The following is a 20,508-nucleotide window of genomic DNA, read 5'->3' on the forward strand; positions in this document are numbered from 1 at the left end:
CACTTGGGCAGGAGGAGGAGGACCCGGGTTAGAGTGTGGAGACGTGTTCGTGAGGTGAACATCCTGAGGCAGGAGCATGGGGAGGAGATGAGGAGAGGCTGGGGGCAAGGAGGCTGCCTCGGGGCCCTGAGCTCCTCACACGTGTGCTGCTAACTTTGTCTTCGACTCGAAACAGGAAGCTCCTTCCTGAGGAAGAATGGGTTCCCGATGTGCCATCCCGGCCATCAGGCAGGTTCCTGTAAACGCAGGCTGGCTTGTTTGGAAGGGAAGGCTGTAAACCCAGCCACATGTAGGTCTGGAACATTCATGAGACGTCTGCTATATCACCACCAGTTACAAGAAGAACATCACTTGTTCCTTTTCCCCTGGATTCTAAACCTTGTCTCAGAAATACCTCTTGACTGGACTTTTACCTCATTCATGTCAATCTTTGTACCTCCTGTTCTTTTTTCAACAGATTCTACAAAGTTATCTTTTTAAAAAAATCATATAAATTATTCATCATATATCCCTTAATTTAAATTTGAGTCTCAAGGAAAGGACCGGTGCAAATACGGTAAAGGATTGTGTAAGTCCTGCTTTAAACCAAGTTTTCAGTTCATGTAAACATCCTACACTCAGCTGTAACACACGAGTCGGCTGGGAGGTGGATGTTTACTTCAGCTGACTTGGACTGTCAGCCATTAACACGGATAGAGGATATGGCAAAAATAGTACACAGAGGCTTGATTTTTTTTTTCTTGTAATGTAATTACTGTAAACTTTCATTACTGTCATATCTTTGCAGTTGTATTGTTGTATCTCTAACATGACGTGAGACTCGGGGGTTGGGCAAAGGAATGTCCTCACTGGAGTGGTGGCGTGCCGGCCCTGTGGAGCTCGCGCTGTGCTCCGACAAGAGGGGCTCTGACAACAGACCCCTGGAGCCGCCTGGGCTGTGCCGGACAGTTTGCTGTGTGATTTGGAGGAGGGAAAGGCACTGCTTCACACCTCAGTGCTTTTCTCATCTGCAAAATAGGTATGGTATCCACTTCACAGGATCGTTGTAAGGACCGACCTCTGTGATGAGCGCAGAGTGGTTCGTTAGTCAGTGCTTGTCACGTTAAGTCCCGGTAAATGCTAACGGGCTAGCTGTTGTTCTGCCAGTGAGAATGCCTAATAATAGTACATAGCCTATTTTAAGTGTTCAGTGAATAATTGCTGTTCTGTTTAAAGTAGATCAGACTCATTTTTATTTTAGCAATAAAGACGATACCGGCTTTCCAATTTAATGGAAATGGTTTGAAATCACTGTGATTTAGTGGTAGGGTTTTGAAGCCCAGCTTCTTGAACTCATATCCTGGTACTACCGCATACTAGGTGTGTTACTTTGGGAAAATTATTTCTCCATTTCCTCAGTCTGCTAAATTGGGATTATAATAGTACCTCCCTAATAGGATTGTTATTAAATGAGTTAACGTAATTTAATCATTAGATTAAATGAGTTAACGTAATAAATAAGTTAATAGCGGTCAAGTGTTGTAATAATTCCTGGTACACACTGAGCTCCTGATAAATGGTAGCTGTTATTATTGTTATTTCAGAAACATGTTGGTCATCCTTTTTTTTTGGAGCATAGTTGTGCCAAACATTTATAGATAATTTAAAGATAAGCTAACACCTGATAATTAGTTCTAGATATATATTGTTTGATTTATATGATACTCTCATATTTCATGCTCTTATTGAAAACACTGTACTTAAAATTAACTTTCTATAACTTTGTTTTTCAGCCCCGTGAAATCACCTCTGCTTTTCATTTTTTGATGATACATTCATATTCTATATAGGTGAAAAACAAAGTAAACAACAGCCACCAAGTCAGAAGTACTGAAGGACAGTTTTAACAGCTTGGCAAGTATCCATAAATTTATCTATGCCTACATTCAGAATTAGAGTTCACATTTGATGCCTGTACTCAGGAAGATGTCTATGTTTATGAAAAAGTCACAGTTAAATAAAAATGTGAAGTCCAGACAGGGAGACTTGTTCCTGAACAGGTGAGTGCTGTCTTTCTAATTGTATTCTGTTTGTTCAGTAAACTAAAATTTTGTGTGTGTGTTTTAAGTTTCTTTTTATTAAGTGGGAGTTATTCTGTTATGTACTTGGATATAAAACATATTTCAGTGAGTTTCACATTTTCATTTGAAACTTGTGAAATGCTTAAGTTATTTAATAATTTATAATACTTGAAGAGAAGTATCAGTGCATTATGGAAGCATCATATAACCTAAGGGTAGTTTTATGAAAAGTGTTTTTTCATGTTTTCAGATTAAGCATATTTGGAGGTTCCCCATCAATTTACCTTTGAACCTCAGTGAATAAAATATAAAATTTTTCTTTCATATTCTCCAATATGAAAAAGCATTCATTTAGCATATCATTGTGGTTTAGGCTTCCAAACACCTTATAGCTTAAATTTCTAATTTATAGTTTTTTAATTTATTGCTTTTTTCTTTTGTTTAATAGTCCTGTGTTCGTATCTTTATATTACACACTTTTCTGATCATAGTATCATTTGGGCTATCAGCTGTGTCTCACTTCAGCACTTAGAAAAAGCTCTATGTGAAAGTTGAGTTGTAGTTGAGTCAAAAAAATTTTTTTCACTTTATCTTGTTTTAGTTAATACTATAAAGCATTCTGTAATACTGAGCTGTCTCCCACATTTTAGATAATACATGCCTTGATTTCTTTGAAAACTGTACATTTATTAGAATTTTTTCTGATGAACATGTGCTTATAAGTTTTAAATGTTACAGAATCTGGATAAATGTTAAAATGTTCCCATTTTCCCCCATTATTTTCCAGTTGTCATTTTTCATTTCATTGATTGATAGAGAACATAATATAGTTGGATTTTTACAATATTTGACATGTTCTGAAATTAAACTCCAGCTATTTTCTATCAAGTTTGAAGATTTGTTATCTCTCCTCATGATTATTTGCTATGCATTTGGCTTAAATTATTTAGCTTCTTCCTGTTTCATTACATCTTTCTCATCCCATCAGTTCCCAATAGTAGGATTTCATGCTTCCAAACAAATGTCTCCTATAGACTTCAGTAGTTGAAAACTGTCACTTATCATGGGGAATCTGATACACATGAGTTTGCCTTTTAGTTTATTCGTTTCAGTTTTTTTAAAAAAGCAGTTTTACCTTTTGATAAAGGTAAGATGTTATTCAGTGGAAAATATTATGCACAATTATAATTAATTAAATGATCTCTTTTTGTTGTTAATGGCTTGTGATATTAAGGTTTGTTTTTAAACTATAGAGATGATAGTATCAAATTCTGGCTTTTTCTGGCTTTCAATGAAAGGTGGGATTTAGTTTGTTTTGTTTTTAACTTTTAAGTTACCAGTGCATTATGAAACCAATAGCAGTTTCACTTTTAGGATTTTTATATTTATATAAATTAGGATTATTTATTAATATTAGCTTTAACTTCCTTTAACTTTATGGAAGAGAACCTGTCCTGAGGATGTTTGTATAATTTTATGCATAATATTCCTGTGAGGCTGAGTAAAATTCTTCCATCAACTAAAATCATAGCAGTAGAACCTGTTCATCTACTTAGCTATCTTTCTTGGGATTAACCAGATGCAATTATAACTGGCTTTTAAAAGTTCCAACCTTTTCCTTGCTTATTTCAAAGTGGTTCTTTAGAACTGTTAAGCTATATGGTCAGTATTTGTCCTGCTGTCTAAAGCTACTTAAATATAGGATTGGGGCTGTTTGTTTTTCAAAAGTAGTTTGAAAAAATTTCTTTGCTACTTGTTCTTCATGCAACTTTTATAGGAGTTCAAATTCCCTGGAAAAATAAGGGTTTTGTAAGATTTCTTTGAAGAAGTATAAAGGTTGCTAAAGGTATATAGTTGTCTTAATATTGACATAAATTTTCCTTATTCTGTAGGTATCTCTGAAAATTATTGTTTTAGGTATTCTATTTATGTATATAATCATTGTTTAAAATTTTGTAGTAACATAGTCATTAGCACATAAAGATACCATATTAACCAGAACACTGGGTTATTTCAAGTAAAGATATGACTTTGAATGAGAAATGGAGTTTGGGAAATAGGTACTGGGAAATCCTGCATTCTGAGATAACTTTCTAAATATGTGGTCATTCTGTATTATTTAGACTAGATGTGAAGAGTATATAAAAATATTCTCTTCACAGTCACATACCACTGGCCACCTTTTTCTTACACTCCACAGTATTAATAATGGTGATCCTTCCAAGCTTGGTGATATATTTGGGATTTATTATACCATGAAATCATACCATATCTTGTACTTTTTTCCATGCTTTGGAGAACTTTCCATATCTGTGTCTCACGTATTTTTTTTTAGTTCTGTATGTAAATACACCAGATTACCTGTTGGTGAATGCAAAGGTTGCTCCAGTGCTTCACTGTTGTAGGCTGTCCTGCAAAATACAGAGTATTTAGATGCATATTTTGTGTGATTATTTCTGCAAGACCATTTGTAAAGGTATAATTGCTGTGTCAAGGAACATATCTATTTGAAATACTTACAGGTACTGCAGAATTGTTCTCCCAGGAGTCTGTGCCGGGTTACCCTTCGCTGGCAGTCTAGTGCTGGTTCCCTCACACGCTTGCCCCCAGGGCATTACCGTTCTTGTTCGTTTTTTTTGCTGATCTGATGGCCGCAAAAAAAATCTCTTTATTTTCATTCCCTTGTCTAAGAGCAAAGTTAATATCTTTTCACATTTCTGTTGGTTTTCTTTCTTTCATTTTTATTTGTTTGATTGTTCATCCCCTTAACCCACATTTCTTTTGATTTGTTCATTTGTTCTCATTGTTTTCTAGGAACGCTATATATTTTGGATTGGGTTACTATATATGTGTTGCAAGTACTTCCTCCTAATCTGTCATGTGTTTTTTAAAACTTTATTTTAAACCATTACGTAGTCTTTGGTAACTTCTGGGTTTTGTTGTCTTAGGAAGGCCCGTTGCACCCTTAGTATTATAAATGCATTATGCTGAATACATTATCCTTTAATCTTTTGAAACTTATTTCATCAAGGCTAAGAAATACCGTCGTTGATTACATGAGCCAGTATTTTATATACTGAGATAGAGGGGACCAAATCTTGAGGAATGCACGGAGTATTTTCTAATCGTTTCAAATTTTATTTATAGTTACATAAAGATTTCTTCTAAGACATTTATTCTGATCAGTTTTTTAAAAACTCTCATAAAAAGGAACGTCTGTTCTGTCAGTTCTTTATCTTTGCATCAGCAATCCTCAGACCTTGGGTGTTCCCCTCAATTTGTCCCTCATTTTAATACAGCTTTCATTATTACTGAGTATTCATCAGGCAGTAATAATGTATATGGAACACCTTTTATGATACAAGTATTTTATTAGATACTTGCATAATGTTCTCATCTAAGCCTTGCAGCAGCCCTTTAAGTGTTATTAGTGTGCTTTACAGTTGAGGAAACTGGGACTCAGAAAAGTTAAGTTGCTTTGTAATTACAAACAGTTAAAGTGATGGAGATTCCTGAGCTCAGAGCAAGCACCCTGGGTACCGTACATAAGTGGTTCAGAGATGCAGGCTGTGGGTCTGAGACATTTGTAGAGATTGGAAAACTAAATACATGGGCGAGATTGACCCTCAGGTATATGGTCAGTCTAGAATGGAGCACGTAAAGTGTGTGATTAAATGTGTGATTCTAATTTTCATACCTTTCAGAACCAGTGTATGCCGTGCCTCCAGATAAATGTTTACTTTTGCCCTTATTAATAAGCTTGCTGATACTCCGGCTCTTGTCAGTTTTCATATTGTTATAGTTCTCGAATCAGTAGGATTTATAACTGGATCTTCCCTTTAATGTGGGGAGTAAATGCAGTGGTACCAGAAATGTTGCATAACCACTCTCTCCATCTGTATGTTAAACCTAAACCAGAACAGGAGATGAGAATTGTGCACTAGCATGAGTAAAGTCATTGCGTTTGAATCACAGTCAGTCTCAGTAGTCATCCTCCTTGAACCTTTAAAGTATATTTTTAAAACTGCTTACATAATAAGAATGGCAGAGTTTTATTGTGACCCTTGGCAGAGTTTTATTATGACCCCAAGGAAGTTATTTAAGCTTTTTATTTCCACACAGGCATTTAAAGTTTTTGTTTCAAACTGAACAAACAGAATGAACAGTCCGTACTGTTTGCTTGTGTATAAAAAATGATTGAACAGATCCCAGGCATCTCAGACAGGGTAGGTAGAAGAGTCCCAGGGCTCGTGTTAGGAACACTAACTCAAGTGCCTAGAAAACCTACTGTTGCCACGCCATACAGGGATTTGTGGCTGTAAGGGCTGGAGGCAGAGCTCTGGGTAGACAGAGTGCAAGTCTCTTCTCCAGTCCTGTGGCTATCTGGGGTTTAATCCATGCCTTGCAGTTACTTCTGTGTGTAACAGGTTGAGTGTGTGAGAAGCAGTGTTCTTAAAAGTTGGCAAACCTGTTTTACTTGTTTCTCAACCTTTGCAGATCATTGCTTATGAAACACTGGTATTTACAGTAAATATCTTGTTTTAGATGTAGGCCAGCCCCATCCAACCGTTTGTCCTTCAACAACTTCGCCCTTTGGTAAGTTGGCACGTGGTTTGAGGTGGCCTTTGGTGATGTGTCTAAAGGGAAAAGCTAAAGGGAAAGGCATGAAGAGAGTAACATTTGCAGGAGCACGTGATCATACCAGGGATGGACGAGCCCTTGAGAGGAGAAAGGATTATCTCTGTCTGTGTTATGTGACCTTTGGCTAATTCCTGCAGCATCCTGACTTCATAGCCTTTTGTGTAAATGAGAACATTTGGATGTTATACACCCCTTTATCCCTGTGACTCCAACCGGTGATCTGTTTTACTGTGCGTGTGTGTATGTCAGTAGCTCACAGTGTTAATATTTAGCAGATTGAGTCCTAGATTAAACCATCTGAATTCATTTGTAAAACTTGGTTACCTGTCTCCTAAATTGTAGCCGTAATTTAATTAGATAATCCAGATAGTCCCTTAGTATGGTATCTGGCCCATACTAAGCCCTCAGGAAATAACTCGCTCTTCAAAACTCTGTTCAGATGTCCTAATGCTACCTGTATCTTGGGTCTCCCAGGTGAAAGGGGGAGAGTTCCTCTCGTTGTGCCATACACACGTCTTCCGCTGTCCTCTCATTCAGCACCATGCTGTGGGTGCTAGCAGGGCTGCTTAGCACTGGTGCAAGAATCGTCACCAGTTTATCTGCATGTGTAGTGCTCCACTTAGATTATGAGCCCCTTGAGGACAGAAACAAGCTTATTTGTCTTCATAAATTCAGTGTCTGGCATGATAAGTTTTGTTGGAGGAAAAAAGTTTATTCCTGTTTAAATAAGGTCCCCTCCTCTCTCAGAAGAAGATAATGTTGGAACAAAGGTGTTCAGTAGAAATATTCTCAAAAATCCTGGGCATAGGGACTTCCTTGGTGGTCCAAGGGTTAAGACTCTGTGCTTCCAGTGCAGGGGGCTTGGGTTCAATCCCTGCTCAGGGAATTAAAGAGTTTGTTTCCATGCCGTGACTAAAGTTCTCACATGCTGCTACTAAGACCCAGTGCAGCAAAATTTAAAAAAAGTTGGGCGTCTTCTCCAAACACCTTTCTTTCTTATTTTTTTTTTAAGTTATTTGCCACTGTACTCCCAAGGATTCAATCAGTTTTTTTACTTTGCTTCTTCACAGTGTTTTCCTTACAAAAAAAACTGAAGTGAGAAAATGACCGCCTGGTGGAGAATAAAGCATCACAATGGCAGCACAAAAGAGTTGCTCCTGGAATCAAGGCCCTGGGGTCATGTTACAGCATCTGCTGCTTTCTCGCCACATGACAGTGATCGAATCATTGTATCTGTCTGACTCTACAAAGTGGGCATGCTTCAGTGACTTGTAATGGTAGAAATACAGACTCCAGGATGTGAAGGGCTAGAGTCCTCTGGTGGTGCTCTGGTCTCTCAGGTCTTTTCTAAGTTCTTATAACTTAATCGGAGGTGATACTCATATAGTGCCAGCACTGGACCTGCTTACTAGAACACACTCAGTTACTTCATGAGTGGAGTTAGTTCAGTTCATACCATACCCTTGTGGGGGGTGGGGGGAAGCCTATTTATTTTACCTAATACACAATTTTTTATTGTTAAAGGTGTTTAAATTAATTGTACCCTTTGTTCCCTGTTGAAAAACAGAACTAAGATGTAAGTGGTGATCAAGTAATTATAGTTCCATCATGCCGGTGTTGTAGGGAAGAATGAACAGCAAAGGCCTACCTGAGGATTAAGTTGTACGATTAAAGGTTAATACTTTCTCAACACAAACATACGGGTCTCTCCTTCATCCTGTAACTCTTACAGTTAATTTTGGTAACTTGAGACACACACAAAGCATTAAAGCCGACTAGGTCTTCATTGATTGCATGTTCCTTAGAAAAGATGGAAGTGTAGGGAAAATTATTCTTAGTACTACTGATACAAATCAAACTATCAGGTGCCTTTCAGCATAGTGCATATGGTATCTGAACCTTTGTCACCTATGAAATTTTTGTCCAAATCACTTCGCAGTTGCCGTGTTTTAAAGGAACCCCTCAAAATCCCCCGCTGGTAACTTCTCCTTTCCCTGTTTTACTGGTTTTGAACCTCATACCGTTTTACTGAATAAACATTTTCTCCCAACTCTTCAGTTTCTGTTTTCTTCATTTGTTCTGCTTTTCAGAGTGCATCAGTGAGTGAGTGAATTTTACTGCAGTGTAATAGAGAACTGCCGAACTGTGGCTTAAGATGGTGGTTACTGTCCTACCCCCTTACGTGGTTTGTTTCCAGGAATCTCGATGGAAGGGCCGACCGAACTAAGATAACCATCCCATGGCTCCAGACTCAGATGTCAAATAAAGCATAAGCTGTGCACAGCCAACAGCAAAAGGAAGTCCCAACTGCCGGAAATGAAGAGAGAACAGAGCAATGCACGGAGGAACTGGAAGAGACACTGGCCTTCAGGGTCGTCATCTTGGCTGAGAACCTCGCCGTTGAACTGTGGGGCTTTTACAGCGAGACAGAGCCTGACAGTTCCAGGAAGGGGGCCCGGGACCCCTGCTGGTGCTGCAGCCTCCGGGAGCGGGGTGCAGAGCTCTGCACAGCAGCCTCTAAACCTGAGACTGGGTGGAGGGAAAGGAATGGTCCCGTGAGAAGAGCTGAAATGTCTGGTGCAGTCTTGCTCTCCAGCATCCACGCGCAGCTCAGGAATTACTGTGTGCGCCTCCTTAATGTGCGGGGGCAGTGGGCTGCTGGTGCTGAAGCAGCAAAGCAAACAAATGTCTGCCCTCCTGGGGGCCTCTCTTCCTGTGCCACTGGGAAGGAATGTACTATTGTACAGATCAGACACACTTGATAGTCTAAGAAGTGGCAGGAATAAGATAGAATAAGCGTAAAAGAGATGGGGAAAAATGATTCACACAAGGAAGATCCAGTACACACATATATTTTAGGGGTTTTAAGCAGGAGAAAATAGGTGTGGCAGTTGTGAGCTGACCTAAACCTATGTATTCATGTACCACCCTTGGTAGATAATAGCACCCACTGAAAGCCCACTCACCCCACACACACACTCTCTCTCCTGCCCTCCCATCAGCCCCTAACAGGTCATAAGGAAGACAGTTTCTTAGCGACTTATGTCACCACACAGATTAAACAGTTCTTACTGCCTCTTCTGCAGGCTTAAGGAAGTTGTTCTCTGCCTTTGAGATGCCCTAACTACTGCCTTACCTGAAAATCCCCTTCAAGAAGCAGAATTCTGTTACCCTTAGCAAAACCTTGTTCGTGGCTGGACAGAGGACCTTCCAGGAGCCTATATTAGGACATCTTCCCAAAGGGTGAGGGTTCAGACCAAGCTGGGTTCTTTGACCTTTTCTTGCAGGGTGGACGTGCAACTCCACTCTTGGCCAGTCCATGTAATCTTACAGGCCACTAATTTCACCAAAACTTCTGACATTTAGTATGTAAATTAGCAAAGCATTTTATGTTGGCCAGGAGAAACACAACAGTACTTAAGAAAGTTTCTTAAAGATTTGACAGGCCACGTAACATGTGGAGAAGTTTTGAAGCTAACCACATCCCGTGGACAAAGAAGGCTGGCAGACTGCTGTCCATGGGGACACAAGAGAGCTGGACACGACTTGTAGACTAAACAGCAGTGGTGACAGAGTCAGGACAGAGTTTACACTGGCAAAGTTGCAGTAAAACAAGTTGGTATCATAGAAGACATGGATAAGGATATAGTTAAGGTTGTTACATAGATAAGGGCTTCCCTGGTGGCTCAGCTGTTAATTTGCCTGCAAAGCAGGAGATGTGGGTTTGATCCCTGGGTTGGGAAGATCTGGAGGCAGGCATGACAACCCGCTGCAATATTCTTGCCTGGAGAATCCCATGGGCTGAGTAGCTTGGCGGGCTACAGTCTAGTCACTAAGAGACAGACCCACAGTGACTGAGCATGCACGCGCAGAGTTAAGGTGTTTTTTTTTTTTTTTTAATAACAAAACTATTGTGAATATTTGTAGATAAATTTGAAGTTTTAGATATTTTTAAAAATGTGGATCATTGTAAAATAACACTGAATCTGTTTTTTAAAGTCTCCCAAGTAATCCACCAGAACTGGATGGTTTATGATGTGGTCTGTCAAACATTCAAGAAACCACCTTTATAAATACTGTAGTAGAAAAATTTTTTTAAAGGAGAGGGAAGTTCAGCTGTGACGTTGAAGTTAAATGGGATATGTGAAGGGAAAGTAATATAGTTCAGTCTCTCATGAACATGGTTAAACTAATCTAAATTGTAGAATTTCACTTTCACCAATTACAATACACTCATTGTGGCAAAGGAAAATTGATTGCCAAAATGGAAGAATGATATACACCGGGAAAATCTTTCCATGTAACATTCCACATTGATAAAGACAAAAATAGCATCTCAATGCAAAGAGGAAACAACGCAGCACTCGTTTTAAAAATCAACAACATGAGGGCCTCCCTGGCATTCCCGTGGCTGAGTGCTTCCACTGCAGGGGCGCACGTTGGATCCTTGATTGGGGAACTAAGATCCCGGGTGCCACTTGACGTGACCAAAATAGAGGGGGAGACAATCAGTCAAACGAAACATTCTCTTGATGGATTATGAATAGACAGAAGCTTCCTTGATATGGTTTTGATAGGGGCTTCCCTCATGGCCCAGCTGGTAAAGAATCCTCCTGCAATGCGGGAAACCTGGGTTCGATCCCTGGGTTGGGAAGATCCCCTGGAGAAGGGAAAGGCTACCCACTCCAGTATTCTGGCCTGGAGAATTCCATGGACTGTACAGTCTATGGGGTCGCAAAGAGTCGGACACAACTGAGCAACTTTCCCTTTACTTAATATGGTAAATGGTAACTGGCTCAATGGGCAAAGAATCCGCCTGCGATGCAGGAGATGAAGGAGACAAGGATTCAGTCCCTGGGTTGGGAAAATCCCCTGGAGAGGGAAATGGCAACCCACTCCAGGTTCAGTCCATGGAGTCACAAAGAGTTGGACACAACTTAAGTGAGTTGATAACACACATGCACACTAAAAACATATGGTTTGGGCCTTCCCTGGTGGTCCAGTGGTAAGGACTGCAGCATTACCAAAGCAGGGGGCCTGGGTCCGATCCCTGGTCAGGGAACTCGATCCTGCATAACAATAACATGATGAGTTAAGGGTATAACTAGTAACTAGATATGTCAGCTGTAGGACAGGGATGACTATTGTGCATCTTGTTCCGCGTTATGCTGAGAGCCTGGCCACCACAGTAAGACTAGAAGAAGAAATAGACATTGTAAAGTAAGAAACGATTATTATTAGCAGGCAATATAATTGTTTATTTGAAAGTCCTAGGGAAATTGCAAAGTATTGTAACAAGAAAGTTGAGGGTTTGGAGCTAGAATATGCAATATACAAGAATCAATAGTGCTCTATTTAAAAGTGTAATATTTAAAAGAGTTTTATTCACAATAAAAACTATAAGACAGCTAGTAAAATGCCTAGTAAAAAATGGTGCAAGAATTATATAAAAGCAGAACCAAAATAAATGAAGCAATATTCCATGTTTCAGGATGGGAAAAGCTAATATATTAAAGTGTCAGTTCTTGCCAAAGTCATCTAGAAATTCACTGAAGTTCCAAACAAATTCTCAACAAAATTTTTCATGGAATACAATAAACCTACCTAACTTAATATGGAAAGACAGAGAGCCAAGACAGTTGTTTTTTTTGTTTTTTTTTTTTTAAGAGAATCATTAGAGGGGAGGGGCACCTATATCTTAGGCAAGACAACAGGACTTAAAAAGTTGTGATTAGCCCTAGTGGTGCAAGTTTGGGATGTATAGATCTATTGTGTAGAATAAAGGTCCAGATATATGAGAACTTGATATGACAGAAAGTGGGGAAATAAAAGTTCCTTTGGCTTTATTTGCTGGGTTTTCCCTACTGCACATGAGTTTTCTCTAGTTACTGTGGGGGCTACTCTCTAAGGGGAGTGGGCTTCTCACGGCAGTGGCTTCTCTTGTTACAGAGCACTAGGCGTGCAGACTCAATAGTTTTAAAGGAGTTTTCGATAAATGGCTTTAGGACAATTGCATGTTCATGTGGGAAAAAATTAATGTACCTTTCTCACACCATACACAAAAAAATTTGGTAGATTGAGAACATTTTAAACATACTTTGGAAAGACATACAGAAAAGAAAAAGAAAAATACCATGACCTAGTGCAAAGAAATAGTTGAATGTGACAGAAAATCATCCATTAAAAGATAAATGCATCTGTTTGTATTAAACGTAGAAACTTAAATCATGCAAAAGACACTAAATATGAAAAGGCAATCCACAAACTTGCAGTGAACTTGCCATGTATCTACCAGTAACTGACAAAGGAAGCATCCAGAAAGGATGAATTAAGGGGAAAAAAATAATACATGAAAGACCCAAAAGGTCAATTAACACAAAAATATTTTAGATCTCTAAATATAAGACCAGAAACTATAAAACTCTTAGAGGAAAAGATAGGTAGAACACTCGATGACAAATCAAAGCAAGATCCTCTATGACCCACCTCCTAGCGTAATGGAAATAAAAACAAAAGTAAACAAGTGGGACCTAATTAAACTTAAAAGCTTTTGCACAGCAATGGAAACTATAAACAAGCTGAAAAGACAACCCTCAGAATGGGAGAAAATAATAGCAAATGAAACAACTGACAAAGGATTAATTTCCAAAATGTACAAAGAGCTCATACAACTCAATACTGGAAAAACAACCCAATCAGAAAGTGGGGAAAAGACCTAAACAGACATTTCTCCAAAGAAGACATACAGATGGCTAACAAACACATGAAAAGGTGCTCAGCATCGCTCATTATGAGAGAAATGAAAATCAAAACCACAATGAGGTATCACCACAAACCGGTCAGAATGACCATCATCAAAAAGTCTACAAACAGTAAATGCTGGAGAGGATGTGGAGAAAAGAACCCTCTTGCACTGTTGGTGGGAATGTAAATTGGTACTGCCACTTGGTACAGCCACCATCCATGGAAGATGGTATTGAGATTCCTTAAAAAACGAAGGAGAAAAAAAAATCTAGGAATAAAACCATATGACCCAGAAATCCCACATGAGTTCAGTCCCCCAGTTGGGGAACTAAGATTCCACCTGCTTTGTGAAAACAGCCCTCATGTTGCACCTATGCAGCCAAATACATAATTTTTAAAAAGAAAATAGATGTCATAAAATAACAAAATAGTTCATACATCCACATAAAAACACAACAGAGCAACTTGTTGCTTATGATAAAATATATAGACTCTAATATCTCTGAGACCTTTGCATTAATCTCCTAGTATCTAACAGATTTTATATTTAGTTCACTAGTTGTAAAATTGCTTTCCTTATTAAGAAAGGCTGAGATTTTATAGTCCTACGTATACATACATAATTTTTAAATCCTAGTGATTAGCGTTATAGATTGATTTCTAAAGAGAGTCACATATTTCTAACTTCATATTTTTATTTCTGGAAGAAGTTACTTATATCATTGTTCCCACAATATATTGTGTGCTTATTTGGGCTTCCCTGGTGGCTCCAACTGTAAAGAATCACCTACCAATGCAGGAGACCCAGGTTTGTTTAATCCCTGGGTGGGCAAAATCCCCTGGAGAAGGGAATGGCTACCCACTCCAGTATTCTTGCCTGGAGAATCCCATGGACAGGAGCCTGGCATGCTACAGTCCACGAGATCGCAGAGTAGGACACAACTGAGTGACTAACACTTTCCCTTTTTTTTTTTTTTTTTCATTCTTTAAGATATCTACAGGGATGTTTCTTACAGCAATGACTGAAGTAACAGGGGCAAAAGTAGGTGACTTACATACTAGCACTAGAGCCTCCAGTCAGATCCAGTCTATAGCCCTAAGCTAAGAATGGTTTTACAGGTGTGCAATGAAGGGCTTAGTGAGTCTGGCTTACTCAATCCTGCTCATTCCAAAGGTAAGTCTGACCCTTGGCCAGCTTCCCTGGGAGATAACCTTTAAGCTCTTGGAATAACCCGCCTTCCCTGAGTGCCTGTGTCTACCTGGGGCCTGAATCACATCAGACAGTTTATCCTAACAGTGGTTTCTGGCAGGAGGGGCCTCGTGAATGGCAGGATCAGTTTGCTCTCCAGAGGATTTAGGAGCTGAGTGACTTAAGGTCAGCCATGTGGGTGCTCCATGCCTGTGACAACTGACCCTCAATGGCAGCCCTGGACATGAAGTTTTAGTTTCCCTGGTTGACAAGTCTATATGTGTGCCCCACATCACTTTGGGGAGAATTAAATGCTGTCCATGCGACTTTTCTAGAGAGGACGCCTGGAAGCTTGTACCTGGTTTTCTGAACTCTTCCCTATGTGCCTTTTACATTCACTGATTTTAAACTGTCTTTTTGCTATGGATTGTAGCTGTCAACCACTTTTCTGAGTTTTATGACACTGAACTAGAGGGTAATCTTGGGGACCCTGACACAACATATTAAAAAAAACTTTTTTAGAGACCATATGTGTCCTGTGAAGCTTAAAATATTTTCTGTCTGGCCCTATACAGAAAACTTTTGCGAATTCATGCAGAAATGCAGCAAATAAATAACCTATGTTATTTTCATACATTGACATCAGATCAGTTAAAATGGATGAATAGAGATATACATAAAGCTCCAACTGTTTTAAGTGAAAAAAGTAACAAGAATAAAACAGTATGATACTATTGGTGTAACTTAAGCTATCAAGACTTCCTTATAACTCAGATGGTAAAGAATCTTCCTGCAATGCAGGAGACCTGAGTTCCAGCCCTGGGTCAGGGAGATCCCCTGGAGAAGGAAATGGCAATTAACACACACATGAGTAAATGCACAGCTTGTTTATTCACTATGTCGTGTCCCACTCTTGCGACTCCACGGACTGTAGCCCATCAAGTTCCTCTGACCATGGGGATTCTCCAGGCAAGAATACTGGAATGGGTTGCCATTTCCTCCTCCAGGGGATCTTCCCAACCCAGGGAATGGAACCCATGTCACCTGCATTGGCAAGCAGATTCTTTACTACTGAGCCACCTGGGAAGCCCAACAGTACAGGTAAAACCTAAAAGATTACTACGGAGGGCATCTCGAACTTTAGGATTGTGGTGAGCTCTGGGGAGCAAATGGAATGGAAGGTAAGGTTCATTTGTCAGATTTTCATCCTTAAAAGGAGAGATTCAAGGCGTGGGGGGAAATGAGTGTCTCCCATCCAAGTGCTAGCTTCCCAGATCAGGTAGGATCAGGCGCATTCATGGCATGGTACAGACTAAGACTGAGTCTCGTAAAACAAATGAAAAGGTTTTACTTTATTGATACTAATATATATATATATATATGTTTTTTTTCACCAAATCTGTTTATCTTGGAATTTTAGAATCATTATTCTAAAGATCTCAGCTGCTTCAAATTCCTCAAGTCCTCAGTTAAGAAACAGGCCTTGGTAGGTGAATTGCCCAGGGTCGTGCTGAATTCTTGTTTAACAGGCCCTCTGTGGGGAGTATGGTCATGCTGGTAGGGTCAGTTATTTTGAACTGTGGAAACTTGAAAACTGATTCTCATAAAGATATGAGGGCTGTGGTATACATTCCAGAGACATACCAAGTTCTCTTTCAATTTTGTCAGTCTATAAATTAAAGAACATTGAGAGATTAGATGAGTAAGGAGAGAGAGGCGCATACATTCTGAGAATTCATAAAACCAGCTTTTTTACAAATAGTAAGCCATGTCCTTCTCGGGTTAATTTCCTTTATGCTGGGAGCAGGATTCTGAACCCATTTAGGTTTACAGTTGAAGCAATGTACATAATTTGTGTTTTCTTTTAAAAAATTTTTGCTCTTTGAAGCAGTTATAGAGATCATGCCAAGTTTATTGTCTGCTGATACCTAGATGATTTTAAAGGTATTAAAAGTTAAATACTAGTAGGATCTTAAGTACTCATCAAATAAGCAAAGGGTTTTTAAAATGCTTTGTAAACTGTAAATTAGGGTGAAGTGGTACTAATGTGAACCATACTGAATTCAGACTTACAGTGTATAAAATTTAATGATACCTTCCCTACCTACCTTAAGGGCTCCCCTAGTGGCTCAGATGGTAAAGCGTCTGTCTGCAATGCAGGAGACCCGGATTAGATCCCTGGGTTGGGAAGATCCCCTGGAGGAGGAAATGGCAGCCCACTCCAGTATTCTTGCCTGGAAAATCCCATGGACCGTGGAGCCTGGTAGGCTACCGTCCATGGGGTCGCAAAGAGTCGGACACGACTGAGTGACTTCACTTTCACTTCCCTACCTACATTCAGGGAGTTACTGGGAGAATCAAATGAGATAATAAACATTTTAAAAGGAAAAAAAAGAAGAAATCTTTTATAAATGTTAAAATACTATGTAAATGAGTTATAATAAAGTATTACCATCATTACTGTGATGACACTCATGGGGGCTAATTTTAATTGTGAAGGGAAAAGAAAGGAAAACATGCTTTCTTGGTTCCTGAGACCAGAGGTGAGCTGTGAGCTATGAATAAGGAAAAGTAATAAACACTCATTTAGCTTTTCCTTCGTCCACACGAGGTCACACGAGAGATGAAAGAAGAGCACAACACAGCTCATGCCATTTTCTCAACATTTACTGAACACCCACTGCGTGTTAGGTGTGGGGGTCAGACGGCTGAGAACTTACTGTATTAATCGTCCTCAGATTTGTCTAATGAGGTATTCTCCTTGTTTCTCACATGGAAACTGAAGCCCAGGGAAGTGAAGTAGCTTAAAATCAGATGGATCCAGAGCTAGCCTTCAAACCCGTTGTTTCTGGCTTCAAAACACATGCTTCCAAAAATCACCTACAATACAAGAAAGCTAGGATCCAAACAAGCAGTCTGGTGAAGGGAAGCAACAATAGAGGAGGTAAGTGAAAGAAGACACTGGTGTAGGGGGCGGGGGAGCAGTTCAGGGAGGCTTCTGGAACCAGGCAGGACGTTTAGGAGGCCCTGCAGGATAGCTGGAATTAAGAAGATGCAGAAGAATGAACGTTATCAGCAAGGGAAGGTGGTAACTATGGTTACCATTTACCAGGCTCCCTACCAGGTGGAGCCCAGCAGTGTGTCCTGGGGATGGGAACATGCACCAGGTGTGCTGCCTCTCTGGTCAGTTGATCCCAGGACAAGAAACGGGCATGGGTAGATGGGGAAGATGCTGAGGAAGCAGGAAGCAAAGGATTTTTCTCGTTTCCCTAAGGCCTGTACGGTAACACTCATTTGGTCAACATACCACATTGGAGAACCATGGGGATGGCAACCAACTTGTGTGTTTGCTTAAGTCTGTCATTTTGTTTTTATTTAATATTTTCTTCCAGTTTTATTGAGATATAATTGACATTTGTTGCTGTTCAGTCGCCAAGTCGTGTCCAATTCTTACGACTCCATGGACTATAGTTCACCAGGCTCCTCTGTTCGTGGGATTCTCCAGGCAAGAATACTGGACTGGGTTGCCATTTCCTGTTCCGGGGGATCTTCCCAACCCAGGGGTCAACCTGTGATTCTTGCGTCCCCTGCATTGGAGGCAGATTCTTTACTTCTGAGCCACTAGGGAAGCCCAGTGTACGGCATAGTGACTAACACATACTGTGAAATGATAACCACAATCAGTTTGTTTAATATCCATTGTATCATATAGATGCAACAAATATTGTTTCCTTGTGATGAGAACTTTTAGCATCTACGGTCTTAGCAACTTTCAAATATACCATACAGCAGTGTTAGCTATAGTCTGCACGCTGTACATTACGTCCTCAATATTTGTTCACCTTATAACAGGAAGCTTGTACCTTTTGAAAAATCCTTTATAAAGTAGCTGTTGATGTAAGGTGGAGAGGGGTTGGGGTTTTGAAACACGGAGGTAGAATTCAATAGACCTGGGTGCAGTGTAGAATTCAGTAAACCTCTTCCCTTAACACAATGCACTGTATATGCACTTACGCATTTTTATTATTTTTTAAATTTTCTTATTGTTGGCTGTGCTGAGTCTTTGTTGTTGCTCTCTAGTTGCAGCAGGCGGGAGCTACTCTTTGTTGGGGTGCACGGGCTTCTCACTGCGGTGGCTTCTCTTGTTGCAGAGCACAGGCTCTAGGCATACAGGCTTCATTAGCTGCAATACACAGGCTCAGTATTTGTGGCACACAGGCTTAGTTGCCCTGCAGCACGTGGGACTTCCTGGACCAGGGATCGAACCCATGTCCCCTGATTCTTAACCACCGGACCGCCAGAGAAGTGCACTTATGCATTCTTAAATTGTATGAGTGTATTGAACCTCAGTTACATCTGTCCTACCTTTGGGGTTATGAGTATAAAATAACCAATGTGAAAATACTTTGAAAAATGTGGACTGATGCAGATGATGGGTTTTATGTTTCAGCAGCACCAACATCATTCCTATTGTAAAGCTGAAATAAAGTTGAAAACAGGAAGTTTATCACAACATGTGCTCTAATATGGTTTTAAAGGCTTCCTGTCCCCCCGCCAAAGTTTATAAGACTTGTAAAATAGATGTCTGTATATTTCTCATTTCTTTCAGCAATGGTTTTTAAAGAGAACTAAATCATGTTCTGGTAGCCCAACTTTCCAAATAAAAGTGGTACTCTGAGCCAAGGGAAACCTCATTCTGGACATAAGGCACTGTGAGTGTTGTAACTGCTCAGTTTTCATGTTTTTCCTAAGACTAATGAAAGTGCAGATGGTAAGTTTCCCTGTGCTGTGCATCCTCTGCTGGTCGCCAGGGTCAGGAGGGTACGTGGGCTTCCAAGCAGGCAGATTCCTGCGCCCACCTCGTGCTGCGCTGCACCCCCCCGTCCAGCAGTGCTTTGGAACATGTGTGCCGCTGCACCCCGTCCCAGCAGTGCTTTGGAACATGCGCCCGCCTGCACCCCCCAGCAGTGCTTTGGAACATGCAGTGCTGCGCTGCCCCGGCCCAGCAGTGCTGTGGAACATGCGCCCGCCTGCGTGCTGCGCTGCACCCCCGCAGTGCTGTGGAACATGCGCCCGCGCTGCACCCCCGTCCAGCAGTGCTGTGGAACATGCGCCCGCCTCGTGCTGCGCTGCACCCCCCGTCCAGCAGTGCTGTGGAACATGCGCCCGCCTCGTGCTGCGCTGCACCCCCCGTCCAGCAGTGCTGTGGAACATGCGCCCGCCTCGTGCTGCGCTGCACCCCCCGTCCAGCAGTGCTGTGGAACATGCGCCGCCTGCACCCCGGCCCAGCAGTGCTTTGGAACATGCGCCCGCCTCGTGCTGCGCTGCACCCCCAGTCCAGCAGTGCTGTGGAACATGCGCCCGCCTCGTGCTGCGCTGCACCCCCCGTCCAGCAGTGCTGTGGAACATGCGCCGGCCTCGTGCTGCACTGCACCCCCCGTCCAGCAGTGCTGTGCAACACTGTAACTTGTATTCTGCCAGCCAGTTTTCTTTGCGTGTTTGATCTGTTGTTTTTGTTGTTTGTTTGCTTTTTCTACCAGCCAGTTTTGTCAGATTTCAATTCTTGTAGTGTGTATTGTTAGGAGAAGGCGGTGGCACCCCGCTCCAGTACTCTTGCCTGGAAAATCCCATGGATGGAGGAGCCTGGTGGGCTGCAGTCCATGGGGTCGCTGGGAGTTGGACAGGACTGAGCGACTTCACTTTCACTTTTCACTTTCATGCATTGGAGAAGGAAATGGCAACCCACTCCAGTGTTCTTGCCTGGAGAATCCCAGGGACGGGGGAGCCTGGTGGGCTGCCGTCTATGGGGTCGCACAGAGTCAGACACGACTGAAGCAACTTAGCAGCAGCAGCAGTGTGTATTGTTAAAACAGC

At 41.0% G+C, this 20,508-nt stretch overlaps 1 protein-coding gene across 14 annotated transcripts in view; it reads left to right on the top strand.

Annotated features, from left to right (window-relative positions):
* LOC138990728 (Krueppel-like factor 16) overlaps positions 1-8,776 on the top strand; it is a 38,969-nt gene extending 30,193 nt beyond the window's left edge. Inside the window, exons 2-4 of one of the 14 annotated variants that reach the window (XM_070382738.1) lie at positions 788-2,039; positions 6,558-6,656; positions 7,772-8,772. In XM_070382738.1, coding sequence (XP_070238839.1) covers positions 788-817 — 30 coding nt within the window. In that variant the 3' untranslated portion in view covers positions 818-2,039; positions 6,558-6,656; positions 7,772-8,772. Of the gene's footprint in view, positions 1-787 lie in introns of all 14 variants that reach the window. The other 13 variants (XM_070382739.1, XM_070382743.1, XM_070382744.1 and 10 more) reach the window with 13 other exon arrangements.
* The last annotated feature ends 11,732 nt before the right edge of the window (positions 8,777-20,508 follow it).

The sequence above is a fragment of the Bos mutus genome, chromosome 14 (genome assembly GCF_027580195.1).
Source record: "Bos mutus isolate GX-2022 chromosome 14, NWIPB_WYAK_1.1, whole genome shotgun sequence".
Lineage (NCBI taxonomy): Eukaryota > Metazoa > Chordata > Mammalia > Artiodactyla > Bovidae > Bos > Bos mutus.